Source organism: Erigeron canadensis, chromosome 7 (assembly GCF_010389155.1).
Source record: "Erigeron canadensis isolate Cc75 chromosome 7, C_canadensis_v1, whole genome shotgun sequence".
NCBI lineage: Eukaryota > Viridiplantae > Streptophyta > Magnoliopsida > Asterales > Asteraceae > Erigeron > Erigeron canadensis.
Window position 1 is genome coordinate 29,517,849 of NC_057767.1, and position 20,096 is coordinate 29,537,944.

General features: G+C 30.2%; 2 protein-coding genes across 2 annotated transcripts; both read right to left on the minus strand.

The window, feature by feature from the left end:
• Positions 1 to 4,853: 4,853 nt before the first annotated feature.
• LOC122609247 (GDSL esterase/lipase At1g71250-like) lies at positions 4,854 to 6,522 on the minus strand. The gene is made up of 3 exons (XM_043782304.1): positions 6,348 to 6,522; positions 5,331 to 5,972; positions 4,854 to 5,071 (listed from the first exon to the last, which is right to left on the minus strand). The coding sequence occupies exons 1-3, from the start codon at positions 6,520 to 6,522 to the stop codon at positions 4,854 to 4,856; spliced, it is 1,035 nt and encodes a 344-aa protein (XP_043638239.1).
• A 5,278-nt stretch (positions 6,523 to 11,800) lies between these two features.
• Positions 11,801 to 13,760, minus strand: LOC122609248 (putative WUSCHEL-related homeobox 2). Its single transcript, XM_043782305.1, has 2 exons — positions 13,428 to 13,760; positions 11,801 to 12,049 (listed from the first exon to the last, which is right to left on the minus strand). Exons 1-2 carry the CDS (start codon positions 13,758 to 13,760, stop codon positions 11,801 to 11,803), a joined length of 582 nt encoding a protein of 193 aa, XP_043638240.1.
• Between the last annotated feature and the right edge of the window lie 6,336 nt (positions 13,761 to 20,096).

Consider the following 20,096-nt stretch of genomic DNA (forward strand, 5'->3'; position numbering starts at 1 on the left):
AGGGTTTGACTGGAATACTGGTTGTGCGGCCTGCGAGTATCGAAACCAATGCGGTTCCAGGGATCGGGGTGTTCCCTCCAATCTACACTTTTTCTTTTTTTTTTTTACCAAAAGCAAGTATATGATTTGTCTATGATTATAAGCAGTTAACATAACACAATTTTTTACATTTATAGCAAAGGTCCATACCATGTAAAACAAATAATCGTTTGAATATCAAATTAAAAGTCAACACCATGTGAAGAGACAAAAAAGATAGGAACTATGTAGTAGATCTTTATTCTCCATGTTTCATAGTATAGATACTTAGTCAACTTTGGATGGGGATTTTTCGTAAAAACAACTTAATTAACTTAATCTATCAAATAAGTTGTGGTTTTGTAACTTGTAAGACAATGAAAACAATTAAATTGTTAAGCTGGACCCACAAGAAAAGATATCACATATTTTCTATACTCACAAAATCGAACTTGATAGGTCCAGTTGCTTAAGAAAATATTTATCCATCAATTTTTTAGTTAGACCCTCCGCAATGCAACTTTTTATAGTGTATTGATCCCAATACTCCGAGGTTCGGCATATTGCCATTAGCCCATTACGGCCTTCGACATGCTGGCTAGCGTGTTTGAGGTTTTTTACTATTTTTTAGAAAATACAAATGAATGGTATGTTTATATATGCAGACAGATGCTTAGTTTGCACGAAAGTTAAATCACACCGAACTAATTTAGAAATGGCCTATTTATATCGTTAACTTATCTTAGCTCTCTTTAGGATTTTTATTCAATCATCGTGCAGTGGAATAAGCAACAATTTAAAAACCGGTATTTTAATCATACCGGTATGAAAAAAAATTCAAGTATTACCAATATTATCGGTTGTACTGAAAATACCGGACGACACGACTATATTAATTTTTTTTTTATATAAATTTCACAAAAGTTGTTATAATTTTAAAAAATTGCCAAAATACAATTATAATCCATTAAAAAAATAAGTATTTTATAACAAAATATAAGTTTAAAGTTCACAAATAAAAAAAAAAAAAAATATTAAAGTCACATAAAAATAATTTTTAAAAAAGTTCAAAATCTTTTTTTTTTCAAATAACGAAATAGTAATACCGGAAAATACTATGAATACCTGAAATACCGGCCGATATTGAATAGTGAAAATACCGAGTTTAAAATACCGGAGTTCCCGTTAATATCGGTAATACCGGCCGGTATATACCGGTATTTAAAACACTGGGAATAAGAAAAAGATATGTGTGACCGTTATTTTAGGGGAAATATGAAAAAAAAACCGTTAAGAATTAATCAAACGTAATAAATGGACTAACCACGAGAACGAGTTGTGACATTATAAGTTTAAAAAAACCCCGACAAAGAAGAAGAAAAATATGAAATAGAGCTTGACAAACCATTAATATGGGTCCCTGAAAGCACCTTGAAAGTGGTTGTAATTATAACTTAGTTATATGAAAAGATCATACGAACACGTTAGTGTGGGTTCTACTACTCTGACTAATAACTTCCGAACCGTTTCAAAACAGAAAGTATCTGTATAAATTTTTAGTTTTCTAATTCCTAGTATCGATTATTAATTCATTTTGTTTGGGAAAAGTTAAAATTTTATTGATAGGATATCGAAATAATTAAATAAATAGGCATACAAGCGAAGAGATTCAAGGTGTCATGTCAATCTCTATGACAGCTTTTTGATATATTTTGATGTGGAAGTCGTGCTAGTAACTCTCTAGGTCGAATCAAGACGAAACACCACCAGTAACACAAAATATATAGACAAGACACATTATTTTATTATATTTTTGGATCACGTACAAAAAATTATGTGGTTTATAGGCATGCCTATAAAGTACCCTAGGTCTTTTACAGTTTGGAAAATGATTTATTCTCATAAAAAATTAGCTTAAAAATACTCCTAATAACTTTAGATGATGACATGTAGATACCACTAATTTTTTTTTCTAATCTCACCCCTGATTTTAAGAAAAGATTCCTTAAAGTTACCCAACTTGACTTCAAGTTGGGTAAATCTTGACCTTTGATTTAAAATTAAGGGTGAAGATTAAAAGATGATTATTAAATCTTAACTCTTGATTTTAAATCAATGGTCAAGATTACTCTAACTTGAACTATCAAGTTATTAGTAACTTTAGGGAATCTCTTCCCTCTGATTTTTCACATGTCACAATTCTATTAATTAGGAGAACTTTTAGGCTATTACCCTTTGAGTTTTGATCCCATGCTATGGGTACTTAAAAAGGCCAATTAGCCAAGAAGCCATGCTCCATGTGAGGGAGTACTTATTCAATAATCGTTCAAGGAACGTTTTGTAATCAAACTTGTATCCAAGAAGACGTTTTTACTTCAAATATATGTGTAATTATGCATAGAATCTGTAAACAGAAAACTATATAATGGTGTAAACCTAACCAACTATAAGGACTGACATTATTGGCAAACCGTAGTTGACCATATCGCCAAAGTTACTATATATACCCATATTATTGGCACATGTAGTTCTTGGCTTTCACTCAAGAAAAAGCCTATATATTGTGCTAAAAGTGTATGCTATTATACCTCCACGGGGTATAACCAAATAGAAGAAATAAGAAGAAAAAAAAAAACTGACAATGACATAGAATGCTAGTTGCTTGTGGGGATTTACCTTATCTTACAAAGGGCTTTAAGTCACTTCTTTCTTTGTCACACTCTTATTTCAACTCTCCACCGACTTAGGCTTGATAAAAATGAATATATCGACTTACATAACACTTTTTTACATAATATTTAAGTTTGACTATATAGTGGGAGATCAAAAACAGGAGTCAAGATTTGATACCCGTCCTACTTATACGATTTATTGCTCTAGGTCAAACATTGCTCCCTTGTGTGAAAATTAATCTATGATGATTGTTAGGCATGTATGTTTGTCAACTTCTTAATTTAAAAAAAAAATGTGACAAAGTGTAAGAAGGATTGGATCAATTATGGGATGCTGGATTGAGTTAGAATATATCTTTAAAAAGTAATTGAAAGTGGATAAATGGTTTAAAAGATAGGGATGAAATAAAAAGCATAAAATCGTTGGAAAGAAAGAATGGTTCAGCAAGCCTGTTTTTGGTTAGCCGGTTCATTTTAATAGAATTTTCTACTTTATAAAAAAAAATGTGTATGAAATCCAAATTCTCTATAATCTACAAACCTCAATAACACCTAAACCATTTTCTTTAAAATGTTGAATATTGCATCATAATTAACTAGCATTTTACACGTGTTGCTAGTTGTATTCAAATAAAAAAAAATTTCCAACCATATCATAATGTACATTTTTTTTATATCTACGGTGCAGTTTTTTTAATCCCACCCTTTATAAAGCTGTGATTTACCAATCTAACAATAAATTAAAACATGATTGTAACAATTTTTTTATTGACACATGACGTTATATTAAAGTGACAAGTTTTTTTTGGTCATAATCATTAAAAAAAATACCTATTTGATAAATTCCTTATTTAAATTAATCACATTTAACCGTAATTAAAAGGCTGTGATAATAATATAGTAATTAAAAATATATGTATTAACTCGATTTCTATCCATTAAATCAAAGTTACCGTAAATTTGAATAGCGTAAAAAGCATCTTCTTCTTATATAATTTTTCTTGTGGTTGCGACTTACGAGTTCATTTTAATTGAATAAACAGAAAAAAAATGTATGAAATCCAAATTCTCTATAATCTACAAACCTCAATAACACCTATACAGTTCTTTTTTGAAAAATTGCAAGATATTAACAAGCATTTTACACATCTTGCTAAGTTCATTCAAATAAAAAGAACATTTTCCAACCAGATCATAATGTGGATTTTGTTATATCTACAATATATGCTGTGTTTTTAACCCATAATCCACCCTTTTTAAAAGCTGTGATTTATCAATGTTGTATAAAAATGGAGTTGTGACTTGTAAATGTTTGTAACTTATACTTTGTTGATAAACTAAAGATGAATGATATGGGTCATGGGGCATGCCATCCCCGGGCCGGGCCCAAAATACATCACAAATCTAGATATTCTTATATAAGTTACAATTAGTATAATGATTAATCATTTTCTTCAATGATATGATAAGTTGGTCTATGTTTAGTTTTAGTAAACAACTTAAGTCAATTGTAACAATTTAGATTGATTTCTTGTGTTGTACCTTTATCGGGCTCACCCACTTAGAATTAGAAATAGGAAAGAAGTTTGATAACTTCTTTCTTAATGACATCTTGTACCAAATATTATGCGAGTTTTGTACGGGATTATGTCCAATGTTGATTATTTGTAATGTACAAAGGGCTGGCCCAATAAGATTATGGAGAAGAGGTTGGATTCGAACGAGGTTACCCAATAACATACCCAACCGGTAACACGGCAGCAGGTTTGGGTATGGGGATCATAGATGAATCAATATATCAGATTCAGAAATTGAAGCATATCTACAATCTACTTATACACGAGTATCTTGTATCAGCCATCTTTCCATTTGTAGATAGAGTCAACATTTTTAGCATATGGCTTCCGCTAACTAGTTAACTTATGAGATCTTTTATTCTGTTTTTTTTTTTTTTTGCAAACAATTGCAGAGTGACAGTCATGAATGGTGCAAAAATAATTAAGTCATAAGTGCCATGTATGTATGATATAACAGGCAAATAACATTTCCTACTTACATGCCTACAATTACAAAGTGAGAAATCAAAAAATTTAGACACATAATAAACCGTACAACTATGCTTTCCCCATTGTTTTCTTATCCATTTCAATCAATTAAGATGATTCATTTTGGAGAAACCAATTTTTGGACAGTTGTAGGGTGACATATGTCTTGCAAATTTTCACCAGACCAGACCGAGTCAGTAATCAGTGAGCTAACTACATGTCCTGGGTTGTAGAGATCCCACCACACGTACGCCGAAGGGTCTGCACAAGCCATGGTCATTGACATGCACCCACTCATCCCCACTCCACAACATGCATTCTTCACATTGTTGATTCCTGCAGAATTTAGAAAAGGATACGCAATTTTAAGTCATTTAATTTTAACAAAAACCTACAAAACAGAATATTTGTTTTTCTTAAAAGATTTAAGGTCTCTTTGGTGAGGCTAAATAAGTTGGGCAAATAAATTAAATTTGTTTGTACAATTTCTATGTAAAGATACAAAACTAGCTTTCTTAAGTTTTTATTAAAAAGTAAAGAATCTTGATCAATGGCATATATTTAGGGACTACATATATAGTTTGAAGAGTCATACCATAGGTGTCAGGGTTATTTATGATCTCCATGATTGCGCGATAAACATCACAAAAGATCAACTGAGCGCCGGCTAATTCCATATTAAGGCGAACAATGCGTTGTTCTAGAAAAGCATTGTACTCCAAAACAAAGTTGTTGATGTCATCTGCGCAAACGACCCTATCTCCATGTAGACCATCATTCTCTGAATCTTTTATTGAATGCAAAAACCTTGGAGTGCATCCTAAAGGCGGCACCCCCATAAGTACAAACTTCCTCACACTTGAACCATAAAGATATTGGATAGCATTAGTCATTTGATCTACCAAAACACGGGATAATTTTTCTGCATTTGATTCTGGATCCTTGGCATTAGTACCACGAAATAGATCAACATAATCATCTTTTCCAAAAGAGAGGTAAAAGAGAGTAGAGGATTGGATAAAGTCGTTGGCGGTTTCTTGGCCAAGTTCTAGTTGTAGTAATTGAAATATCTCAAATGCCTGACGAAGCTGCTGGTTTAGGGACCGTAGAACTGGGTTGGTCGGGTTGCTCATGATAGTTGCACCGGTTGACCCGAGGTTTACTCCAAGTTGAAGCACATCGGCTGATCCATTCTGTCTATAGAATGGTATTGGATATGACAATCCAATCTTTTTTGCTACATGAACAACAAAATGAAATCATATCAGCCTGGAAATAAATAAACAAAAATCAAGAATATTAAAAATTAGAAGTTTTTTTATTTTTGACCCATGCCAACACATTAAGAAATTTGGTATGAAAGCGTATAGTTTGTAGTTTTGGGCCATAATTAAACCTATCTGAACTTCAATTTTCAAGAAATAAGGTTGATTAGGATGGAATATATATATATATATATTTCTTTTTGAACAATGAAAATTAAATTCTTACGTGTTTCATTATAACGCGTTTTACATGTAAATAGAAGGCAAACGGGTAACAAGTTGTGCCATTAATTAGTCCTTTTTTATGGCAAACTCAATATGTTAAGAGAAAAAAGAGGTGAAATTACCAAGAAGATGGGGAACAATATTGTATGAAGGAGGACCTTCACAAGGGTGTAAAGACATGTTATGAAGAAGATAAGGGAAAAAGAGAGTGTTTTCGCCGCAATCAACTGTCGAATCCCCCAACACATACATTGCCTTAATATCAGTTGCTGTAAACATTGTGGTGCTATTCGCCATTTGTATCGACATTATGATCAGAATATGGAGAATAACACCACATTTCATGTTATCTTTCATATCGTTCTCTAGATAGCTTGTTTCTACTCCTAGCTACTTATTACTCTAACTTAAGATCAAATGCGACTACATATTGTCACAAAGTTAGATAAATATGGCAGGTTACTTGTAGTTTAAAGTTTGTTAGAAATAATTTACATGCCTTGCTAGCTTGTACAAACAAAATTTAATTAAAGTTTGTTACAATTGATTTAAATATGTCCTACTGTATTATTAATCTCAAACTTTGGGCTTGTTACTGGGCCTGAGCTCAAACTTTAGGCATGCTACTGCCTACTGGGTCTAACCAATGGGCCTACACTGCCGGCATAAACAGTTGCTACTCTGCTGCTTCTGAGCTTCACGAGTTCACGCCTTCACATAGACCACGTACAAACAAAAAAAAGAGAGTATTTAAGTCTACAGTTTTATTTTATTTTTTTTTAAAAGTGAATTTCGCTGAAAATTACATGTCGCGATTCAACAATGAGAGGTCTAGCATACATTGTTTTAACCGGGTTCGTGCTAGAGAGCTCTCTCGGAGCAGAAATGTCTATTTCAAATATCCGATGGGAGGAAAAACCCCCTACTAATCCGCTCTAAGACACAACAATTAATAGATGTAAACCCTGCCCTCTCAGACTTAAACTTAGGTATACCCAAGTCAAACTCTAATAAAGGGGCTTATTTTCTATGTCCTGCTCAAGGCTTGAACACAAAACATCTTATAAATGGGGATGATCTTTCAACCATTGAGCTAAAGCTCAAGTCTACAATTTCATTCAACTTTTTAATAAAACAAACTACTCTTAATTAAAGTTCACATCCTATACAAAGGGACATGCTATGTGTACCCCCAATATACTATTTAAACACCTATATAATCATTAATAATGTCATTAAATACTTCTTTATTCTTCTTAATTATCAAATATCTCTTTAAAAAACCTTCATTTATTAGCTTTTTTCTCTTTTTAAAAAATCATTACATAATACATTTTTTTTATAATTTATTTCATTAACACAATATATCTCATAATAAATTTATTTTTCTTAATAGTTTATAAATATGTTAATCATTATATATAGTTGTGTTAGTGATATTATTAATAAAAAAAACTTATGTATTTTATAAAAGTCCTAAAATAAAAATGAAATATTTCAAAAACAATAACATATTATAATATAAATAAGAAAGAAATATTTCAAAAAGAATAACAAATATAATGACATTAAAATATGTAAGTGAAATATTTATTTGACAAAAAAAATACTTCAAAAACAATAACAAATATTTCACTTAGATATTTTAATGTCATTATATTTGTTATTGTTTTTGAAATATTTCTTTTTAATTTATGTTATTATATGTTATTGTTTTTGAAATGTTTCATTTTTATTTATTTTATTTTTGGATTTTTATAAAAGATATAAATTTTTTTATTAATAGTATCACTAATACAACCATATATTTAACATATCTATAATCTATTAAGAAAAATAAATTTATTATGAGATATATTGTGTTAATCAAATAAATTATAAAAAAATGTTTTATGTAATGATCAAAAAGAAAAAAAGTTAATGAATGACGATTTTTTAAATAGATATTTAATGATTAAGAAGAATAGAGAGATATTTAATAACATTATTAATGATTATATAGATATCTAAATAGTATATTGGGGTCTTTTTAAACACTCCCTCTACAAATCTCGATCACAAAAAATTGCCTAACAAGTAACACTCCCTAAAAGGGATTGTGCCCTCCATTTTATGCTATGTATTTAAGTATTTTCAACATAAAATAATAAATCTTTCTAAAAATTAACCTAAAAATTCTCTTAAAACATTAAAAAAGTGACATGCAGTATCGATTAATTTTCTTTTCTAATCTTGTTCCCTGATTTTTCACATGTCATCATATCATGGTTAAAAAGATTATTAGGATATTTAATTAGGGGATTAATCATTTCTCATTTTCAGCATACTTTAAAATATAGTATTATATTATAGTGTTATTTAAAGGAACAATTACTTTTGAATTTGTTTCTAATACGACAACTCGCTTTATTATGTCCTATTAAACCATCGTATTGTTAAAATTGACATATTTTATCATCGTGTAATTAATCTTTTAAAATAATTTACTATTCTTAAGAACATGACTAGTAATAATGCAAACTATAACAAATTAGTAATAACAGTTAATCTTGTCGAGAGTAGCAAGATGCAGCCTAGATCCACAATCGACACTACAGTGCCCCCTTTGGGACCACATCAAATGGATAAAACAAGGAAATCACTGCACTTGAGTTACTTTTAATTTTACTTTTACTTCAAATAATTTCAATTAAAAGTTTAAAATTACCCCATATCACATTTTCACAACCTGTAACACTAACATATTTTTATTGGTTAAATGGCATGCTGTTGTGTAGCAATTCATTTTTTAATTTTTAATTTCTTTTTTAGATTATACTTCTACCTATATCATTTATATTTTATTTTGTATAATTAACTAAATCTAACTTCCACCAATCATTTTGGGCATTTGTATTTTACTTTTCATTTGTTTTTTTATACAATACAATTAATCATTTTTCAACTTAATTTCGTTAGACTATCTACTACTTTAAATTTTTTTATTTTTTTGAGTTATAGTTTTTTCTTTTTGGCCATGTTTTGAACAAATATTTATTTTCGTTTTTGCTTTCTACAATTAACTATATTTTAGCTTGGTTTTTTTTTTTTTGGTTTAGTTTTCTTTTACTCTTCATTTTTTATTTGCTTTGTGTTAAATACATCTAACTTTGGATTTTAGCTTCTCTTTTATGTTCTTTTCCACGAAATTAATCTGGTCTTGCTAATTTTCAGATGTGTACGTTATGTTCTTATCTCATCTATTTTAAATACAATATAATTGTATTAATTGGTTAATTTATCGTGTGTAAGGCATTATGTATATTATCGTCATCAAAGTGCCATTATTTTCCTAGCTAACCGACGAGGAGGTGCCTATGACAGTTGTTGAAAAGTCATGATATACTAATTTGCAAAGTAACACAACTTTTGGAACCTAGCTTCTTACAAATTAATAAATCAATATTTTTCAAAAAGGGTATTATTATCATGACACTTTTTATGAGCTTCTAGTTTTTTAGCAAAACACTATAACAATCTTCTTTCTCTCGTTTTTATCCTTAACAAAAAAAACTTTTTACATGTTTTAGGTGAATTTTAATAGGTGTACGCTGAAATGTGCATGCATTGCCAAATTGACTTTACTCTTCTTGCTGACAAAACTTAAAACACAAGTAAATTTTGCCTGACTTTTTCCCAAGACATGTCTATGCAAATCATAAAGTACTGATCGACCATCTGATCACCTTGCCAGCATTCACAGGTACTGTTTGTCTGTGTGCTATATGTGGTTCCTTAAAGTCAATTATTTACAAAATTGATAGTCTATTTCTTTATACCAGAAATAACTTATCTTATCTACCTACAATACTTCTAATACTAGAACTTTAACACTATATTACTAAAAATAATATTATATGCGTAATTCGCTAATATCATACTTACAACTTAAACTTAAGGTCGACCCGCACCCAACCCATTTTGACCCGTATCCGTTTGACCTGCATTTTTGAAATAACCCGCTTAAACCCGCACCCGTTTTAACCCGTTACCCAAACCTGCCCGTTACAAAAATACTTACGGTTAAAGTTAGAAAAAAAAAAAAAACTCAACAACTCAAAGTTAATTTAAACATTTAAATTGATTTTGAAAATTAAATCAATGTTTTTGTGCCCATATAAATTAAGTTAGATCATTCTTTTTGATAATGTGAACTAGAAAATTACTACTCTGTACGTACTCAATACAAATCAGAAAAAAACAAGAGGGGATGGCATGCATGGAACAAATTTCGAATTAACCAAACACAAAAGCTTTCGGCAATCCCACTGCATATGCCAAGTTAGTGAAATGGACATTTCAATTCCATCACTAAATGCTAGCTTCTATGGCAATTCAGATCTTTCATGTAGTACTACTACTACTGGCCAGCATGCAAACGTCTATTGACATAACAGAAACCCACAAGTCACATTACACACCACACACACACACACCATAGATTTAATGAAAAAAGTTAATATATAGGTGTTAGATACTTAATTAAGTTTAAGGGTAGAACCTTCATATATTGATTTTTTAAATTATTGTATAATTATAAATGATTATTGGCTCTCATATTTTTTATGAATTAAAAAATGAGAGATTTTATACCCAAGCTTTAAGTATTTAAGCCACATATTCTCAATTCTAATATATATATAATACTCGTATTTGCATGCTTAGAGAGACTTAAGGCTTAGATGTCTTCAATTTAAATCCTGATTTGAGCAAATTAAATGCTCTCAGGACTGAAGACAACATCAGGATTTTCTCAAATGGTCGGGTTTTTCTTGAAATTAGTGTTGAATATATGAAAAGACAATGTTATTGAACTCAAATTTACTAATATATATATATATAAGGATAATCAAATGAGAACAATATTAAAATAAGAACACGGTGGAACACTTAAAAACTACATTTTGATGATTTAAAAGTCTATAAAACTGACATAGCGCATAATTAATTATCATTATTTAAGTGTTTAGCAACACATTGATCCATCAAAATCGAAAAAATCACGTTTTTTGTTGGATGCATCATTTTGATGAATATGCATCCAAGATGGATGCACAAAACAAAAAATGTGATTTTTTTGATTTTGACAGATCAATGTGTTGTTAAACACTTAAATAATGATAATTTGTTATGCACAATTTTAGTTTTATGGGCTTTTAATGCATCAAAATGATGTTTTTAAGTGTTCTCACCGTTCTTATTTTAATATTGTTCTCACCGGAGTGTTACCCTATATATATATATATATATAAAATAATAATCACAACAAAAGGGTACAATATATCTTTATTGCATGATATACAAGTCATTACAAGAAGGACCAACACCATCAATTAATTAATACAACTGGGAATAACTAATTACTTAAAAGAAAGAATAAATTGCTTTTTATTTAAAACCATAATAATAATAATATCATCCTCTAGCTAGGATCTAGCTACCTTCTTCTTGAAAACCTAACCCAAATGTCATACTAGCTACTAAGGTTTAAGTCTTGTCAATTTCACTATACTTAATTAGGAGGAGAGGTTGACTTTTAATTGGGTCTTAGAGGTGTTGTTGGGAAGAGTTGTAGGGTTTTAGGTGGTACTGATGATGATAATGTTGTGCAATATTGACTTGCAGCAGCAGCAGCAGCAGCACTCTCCATCATCGTTACTGTCATAAGTGAGCAATCACATATGTTATTGTCGACCTTCTTGCAGTAGTAGGTCTGGTCTACATTCCATTCATTGACTATGTTTTTGTAGCTGCTTGAGTTACCAGCTAATGCCCCTGGACCACCCTGTATGCATACACATATATACAACACTGCATTATGATTATTCTTGTGTAGAAATAGAAATACAAGTTAAGTTAAACTATATGAACCATAATTTAAATCATAAATTCATAACCATGGTACATCATGTGATAGTCTAGAAAATGGTCTGGAAACCGTCATGGAATATCCCATCACTTAGACCACATACATATGAGTCAAATACTTTTCGGTTCAGATAACCTAGCTAAACATGGACAACCTCCGCCATTTTTTTTTATATGTGACGACTCGACCCAAAACTTAATATATAGATATACGGATTATATGCATGCACATGAACATATACTTTGTTGAAACTAAATGAAGAAATCCATTTGACGTTTTGAAGCATAGATCATCACCTTCTTCTAATTAATTAAAAAATGAATGATCATATATCATTGTAAAATGTTGTTGTGGTTTTAATATATATATTAGTATCAATATATATTGAATATCGTTCAAAATTCAAATCCCTTTAACATTTGAAATTGTATTAATCTTTGACGCTAGCTAGGATGATCAACAACGAATAACTAATTTCATACTATATCATATATCTAAACTCTACAACAGTGCTACATCCTTTATAATAGCCATCCTTTCTACAAGTAAATTGTGTATCATGAGAACATTGCAAAAAATATGTTTTTCTTAAGTATGGACATGCAATAAAAATTTGTCACCCTTATATAATTATAAAAAACTACATCGAATTAGAAGTGTACATTTATAAGCATATATAAATTGTAATTATAAAGTACGCACTTAAAAGTGTATACAAATTTAACCACGGTTAAAAATATGGAGTTTTGAAAGTCTACAACTTTAAGTGTATATTTTCATATATAATTTGTCACGCCATTTTATATTTACAATTAGGCTTAATTAAATTGACACACATTTAGGTATGAATATATCATAAAAATGTATGAATATATATGACTTATTGTTTGTAGTGGAAAGATGTTAACTGCTCTTTAAAATACTGATCCGTTAGTACACATTGTCTCAAAACCAAATGAGTAAGAGTAACACATCTCTTCTTTTTTATTTTGGACACATCATATACATCCAAAACTCTAACAAGCTAGCTAGCTAGGTTGGACGTACGGACGTCTAGTATATCAAAACCTAAGAAAAAAATTCAAGAATTAAACGTCCATTAAACAATCACTATAAATAATATTGAAGTTATAGCGTAAACAGCTTCTAAGAGTTTGTTCACATATTCAAACTCATAACTTATATATTAATTAAACAAATGTTAACACGTACATTACACGTATTAGTAATTGGATAGTTATTAGCTATCTAGCTTAATTATACATAGATCGACGTATAGTATTTAATTAATTACCTGAAGAGAAAAGGAAGGATGATAATTAGATGAGTTGTTGTAAGGAGGAAAAAGACGTTGGTTTTGATACATTGCCATGAGCTTCTTCCTAAGCTTTTGTCGATCTCGAGCTTTATGATTTTGAAACCAATAAAACACGTTTTTGCCTTGAATTTTGCCATAAAGAGACAGTCTTGCTGTAATTTGCTGTATTTGTGTAGCCGTTGGTGTTCTTAGACCTCCTCTATACATTCCTTCTAACAACATCACTTGTTCCGGTGTGGGACACCACCTGCTCCCGCCGCCGCCACAGCCGTTTGATGACCGCGACGACACCGTCTCTTTTGTAGACATTTTTTCTCTGGTTAACTTATGGGGTTTTTAATTGGTTGTAATTGAAGGGTGGTGGGATCGATGAAGGGGTATTTATAAAGTGAATATAGGTGATTCCATTATGTCGTCTTCACTCTCATTTTGCATGTACTGTTTTCTTAAAACAAATAAAATAAAATCAATACTCCGACGAATATAATTGTACATTAAGTGGATGATAGATGCGGCCGTGTATACATTTAAGATGATAATTATTATTTTTTTTCCTGGTAAAATAATGAATCATGCATATAATCAATTTTGTCGGAGTCTAGGGATTATCACGTACTCTTTATTGTTATTATTATTTTTTTAAGGTGAATTTTGCAGGAAACTTCGTGTCGCGATTCGACAGCAGAAGGTATAACATACGTTGTCTTAACCGGCTCCGTGCTAGAGAGCTCCCTCGAATGTACCTTTCAAAAAAAATCATTATAATGTAAAAAAAAAAAAATAACGGTAATTTTTTTAAGAAAAACTAGTAAGGAGTTAGCGATAATAGTGGTCGCCGAAATAATTAGCCACGACATTAATTTCTTTTAGTGGGAAGTTCAAGCAAAATGCATGAGACCGAGCAACGCAATTAACAATATACTGTAATTAAAAAGGAGAAGAGCACAATTTTGTCCAATCATAGACCTTTTTCACACTTTGACTTAATTAGCTTTTGATGTTATCCACAATTAATTAAGTCAAAGCCAATTAAAAAGATTCACGAACGCTTTATTTCATCATTGATCCATCTCGGTTTAGTCTCTTATTTGTGAAGACATACTCGTTTTTAAACTATACAGCGAACAACAAATTAAAATGAGTTAATTACGAAAATTGTCCCTGTCGTATATCTCCACTTGCAACTTTTGTCCTTAAGTTTAATAAATTAAAGTTTTAGTCCAAAAAACTTTTCTCCGTCAACATTTTTGGTCCTGACCATAACCATTAATTAAAAAGAAGGTCACGTGTTTGGCACATGATAGATAATCTTATAATTTGGCTTAGAGTTAATTGTAGAAATCATCTATATCGTGAACCACCAATTTTAACATTGGTTCCTAACTTTTAATATTTAACTTTAAGCCAAAATGCCAAATCAGTTAAATTAAATTCAAAAGGCTAAAATGCATTTTAGTACCCTCAACTTGATTGATTATGTGTTTTACTACCCTGAATTATTAAAGGTATAGTATAGTACCCTAGACTTGGTTAATAAGGTTTTCTACTACCCTAGACTCACTAATAAATCTTTTAAAAATTTATATAAATTAATTAACTAATATATAATGTTATAATATATTTGACAAACCATAAGTAACTAAAGACATTAAAAATATACGTTATCTTTAACACGATTATAAAATTTTCAAGTACCGACTTTGAAAAAAATATACTTTAAAATTATACAATAAATAGACATTAAAATTATATTTTTATTTAAATTCCTAATGTTAAAAAAGAAAAAAAAAACATTACTACATTATAAATAAAGAGGTAGTTTCATTACAATAAAAATATTTGTACAAATCAATATTTAATATTTATATATATATATAATATTAATTATATATATATATATATATAATCATCTTTTTATTGAAGTTTATTTTAATTTCTTTATTAAATAAAAAAGATTTAATGATTCATATGATGTGATTAATCAAGTTATGTAAAAATTAACTTATAAAATATAATAGTATGTTTTATATTTATTTCAAATTGCAATATTATAAATATCCAGTTATACAAATATTTAATATATGTATAAACTCAGAATTTTATATCTAACCATATTTTCAATTTCAATACATAACTTGTAATATTGTATTTTTTTTATTAACATAGTTTCAACATTTCTAACGCGATTATTTTTAAATTTATAAATCTAAACTTGAAAATATTTTTCTAAAAAAAAATGTATATTTTAACACCATAAATTAGATTAATTAGTGAGTTAGGGTACTAGAAAACCTTGTTAACCAAGTTTAGGGTACTATACTATACCTTTAATAATTTGGGGGAATAGAACACCTAGTCAACCAAGTTGAGGGTACTAAAATGCATTTTGACCAATTCAAAAATCCAACTTATCAACAAATCATAGCTTTCGACTTTAATAAATTGAAAATTGATAATGTCATAATTATAATATAAAATTTTTAATTATCTTTATAATAATCTAATTAGAATAACTTGATAAATAATTATAATACCATAAAGGAGAATTGTGTTAGAAAATATAATAATCAATATATAATTAGATGGGTAGAGATTCAGAGAGAAGGGTGAGAAAATTCGTTTTTTATTCTTTTTAGCTTATTTTCTGATTTTTTTTCCCATTTTTTTCATTTTTTTTAATTAAGTCAATTCATGAAAATTTTTTAAAAATTAAACAAAAAAATTCTAACCCGAGTTAATGAGTTATACATGTGATGATAAGGTACGAACTTCGCTCTTAAGGATATTAATAATAGGTAGCTGGTGGGAGTGATAGGTCATAGAGGGTGATAGGTCATAGGGGGTGATCGGTGATGGGGTGATCTACCTAAAGGGTTTCGCCTTTAGCCATCATAGCTCCGTCATAGACTGAGAGGCTTCGCCTATAGCTTACGGGCTACGCCCTTTGAAAAATTATATTTTTATATGAAATTAGTTAATTAAAGAGAAAATGAAAAAAGTGAAAAAAAAACAAGTAAAAAAATAAAAATAAAAAACGAACATTTTTTTTTTCTCTCCTTAAGGTACCTTATTATTTGATCTCTATCCTAATTACATAACTATAACTATTAAAGTGATCATAGTCTCTTTTTTTTTCCACCGTCATAAAACTAGAAATGAAATTAAGCCAATAATTGAATTTTTTATTTTTTATTTGATGATTATATATAATAATTAACTAGAATTATACACCTGTCATATACACGGATTATTTGTAAGATATTAAAGATAAAATTAAATCTGTGTAATCCCAGAAAGGTGTCAAAGAACAAACTAGTAAATTCAAATATAAAAAAGAAACCGATAAATTCATATATGAATAATGTAATGAAAGTCAAAGTAACAGAATGTAATACTGAAAAGGTGACGAAAGTGTTTAACTTGTTCGTTTACCATTGTCACGTCATAGTTTGTTGTTGTAAATGTTTTCTTAACCATACAATTAAAGAAACTTTTTTGTAGTTTTTGTTGTGGTATTTGTTTTTCATAAAAGCTTTAGATTATATAGTTGTTATCAATTAGATATATATATTTTTTTTACATATAAGCATTGATAATTTGATAAGTTATTATTAAAAATAACTTAAATAAGTTATAGTTATAGTTGGACGAAAACTAATTGAGGCAAGTTGGTTTTTTGTATTTGTTAAAAAGATATTTTTAAATTATGTAATTAGTTGGATATTTGGGATAGACATGAGTTTTATATATTATATATTTTATTTTTAAAAAATTATTATTTTAAAAGAAGAGTTTAAAAGTATAAATTAATGGTTAAAAACATAAAAAAAATTATATATAATTATTAATATTAATTACTTTTGTATAAGGATTATATTAAGGAGTGAGCTTTTATGAGTTTGCAAATAATTGCATAAATTAAAAAGAAACTTCAGACAATATAATTAAAAGTCATCCACCTTGACTTCCCTCGACTTCAAATGTGATTGCATTTAATGAAGAACAAATTCTGTAGAGTTTAAAGATAATCGTGACAAGATTAAGATACTCACGTGGTACCACCAACCGTGAACAAAATACCGAATCACCTAACTGCTAGTTAAATTACCCAAGCTGGTACCACCAAAACTAAGACAATTCTTCTAACAATCAGTTTTATTGACTATCAAATTATCAATTGAACCTATGTGATAATAACGTGGTACCACCAACCGATATCAATCACGTTGACAAAATTAATCTTTTCTTAAAATGATATTCACTATCATACCATGAACTAGTGATAATTACTTATAGACAAGTAACCGTTTAAAAATCACATACACATTTAACTGGTACCACCAACGAAGAATTATATGCAACCAATATCAAAATTAATTAATAAAAAGAATTAACATCATCAAGATCACAGAACAACGATAATTAAATAAACTCTTTTGAATTAAAAATATTGCAATCACATTATTCATCTCGTTTCATCAAGGTGGATGATTAAACGCTTAGCCACTCATGATCAATCCACAATAATAAATAAAATAGAAAAGAAACATGATGTACCAATTGTTTGATGAAAAATAAATTGCAAGACAATAAGTAGATACGATCTAGATGGGTGCCCGTGAATCTTCAACGAATCCGCCTAAGAAATAATCTTGATTGGAGGAAGAAGAACCCTTGTAGAACAGCTCCTAGAAAGATTTTTGATGCCTAATTTTCGACCTAGGGTTTGCTATATATACTCCTCCAAAATCAGATGAAAAAACAAGGCAAGTCTGGTTCTCTCGTGCACCCACTACGACGCAGTGGGGTTGAGCCTTCCCTCACTACGGCGCAGTGAGGTGTTGTTGACTTTGACATCAGGGGACTGCGGCGCAGTGGCTCGTGTATCCACCACTGCGGCGCAGCCAGTTTCCACAGCCTCCTTTCTTCTTAACCAGACTGCGGCGCAGTCAACTCTTAGCCATCCCCACTGCGGCGCAGTGGGGGTTTGTCCATTAATTTCCGTGGATCAAGACTGCGGCGTAGTGGGCATGGCAACCTCCACTGCGGCGCAGTCACAAACTTGTACAGAGCCAAGTTTTTTTGATCTCGATTACTTTCCAAACTCTGCCGTCTCTTCCACTCAAATCAACTCTCATCATCATAACGCACTTCCGGGCCAATAATCATCCGAAAATGTACCAAATGAACGCGCATCCTGTTTAGAGCCTGTAAACACTAACAAACACCATAAACGCGTCAAATGCATACAAAAACGACTTAAAACATATAGTAAAATGGCCAATAACGATGTGGATAATGGGTATAAATTAGTCACATCAAATCCCCCCACACTTGAGTATTGCTTGTCCTCAAGCAAATCCGGAATTTAAGAAAAAGTAATCCTTGACAATCAAACTATCAAAAAAGTGACAAGTATCAAAAAGAAGTAACACCAAGCATGTCAAATGACAAAGAGCGGGTGAAGCAGTTTTAAATTTAAATGAAAACTCGAAATGTTTGACAATACCTGAACAATCCGCAAGCCACGATAATCAACTAAGCATAAATGAAAACCAACGATCCTATCAATATCATTCTACTCCAACAAACTTACTTTCGGGGTTGAATATATGAAGAATCACTCATAGCTCAGTTGTGATGTATACTCTTTTACCATAGGCTTGAACCACGATCGTCACTCCACCATTAAGGCGCAAGGATCAAGTACATCGTCAAAATAGGCATTAAGGGTGGTTGTTTAGTTAAACTAAGGCTATGCATAATGGATATGTACAATAGGATATGGGAGATTTATTGGTTGAAAGTGAAAGTAAATAATCTATAGTATAAGTTATATTGAAAATGAACAAATTAGTCTAATCAACCCATACCATTGATTGCCAACAAATCACTAACCCATAAGATGCTATCCCGAGAACACCTCTAGAGTACCAAGCAAGCCCGACACCATTGTGGTGTATCAACTTCAAACAACTTATAATCAACCAAATCTTCCAAAATTAATGATACAACAACTTTCTAGACATTTTAAACATGAGAAATACCTACTAGTAGCCCAAGTTCTTTCTTTTCTCTTTTTTATTTTTCTGTTTTTTCAATTCTTTTTATTCTTTTTGAACCATTTTATTCTACTAGTAGATACCCTCTTACAATGATAAACATGCCTATAACACTTCGCTTTCTTTGTTTGAACAATCCAAGACAATCTTCAATAACTTAACCCATTTACATATTCTCATAGACAAGAATATTTCACAAATCAACCCACAGAAATTCTCCCAAACCATCCAAACAAACCAATGACAATCAATGGCCCCCCAGATTAGACTATCTGTATAATTGGGTGAAGTTTACATGAATAGGTGGATTTATACAATGGAAAGGTAAGTTATAGTGATGTATATGTGTATATATTGCTAAGGTATAAAAGAAAAGAAAATTTGTGTGAATATAGACAAGTATATGTATAAGGTTGTATACTAGGGAAGTGGATATACAAAAGAAAAATGAAAAGAAAGAAAGAAAAAGTATGGTCAAACCTAAATGCCAATTTGTCATCCAATGTACTCGTCACGATCACCAGGCCATGTTCTAGAATCAACACATCACCGGTATACTCTTATCAAGAAAAGAACCCGGAAA

Coding starts and splice junctions, on each gene's coding strand:
- LOC122609247 (XM_043782304.1), bottom strand. CDS start 6,522: ATGGCGAATAGCACCACAATGTTTACAGCAACTGATATTAAGGCAATG. Junction 5,973..6,347: donor TATTGTTCCCCATCTTCTTG/GTAATTTCACCT, acceptor TTGTTCATGTAG/CAAAAAAGATTGGATTGTCA. Junction 5,072..5,330: donor AAATAACCCTGACACCTATG/GTATGACTCTTC, acceptor TAAATTCTGCAG/GAATCAACAATGTGAAGAAT.
- LOC122609248 (XM_043782305.1), bottom strand. CDS start 13,760: ATGTCTACAAAAGAGACGGTGTCGTCGCGGTCATCAAACGGCTGTGGC. Junction 12,050..13,427: donor ATCCTTCCTTTTCTCTTCAG/GTAATTAATTAA, acceptor GTATGCATACAG/GGTGGTCCAGGGGCATTAGC.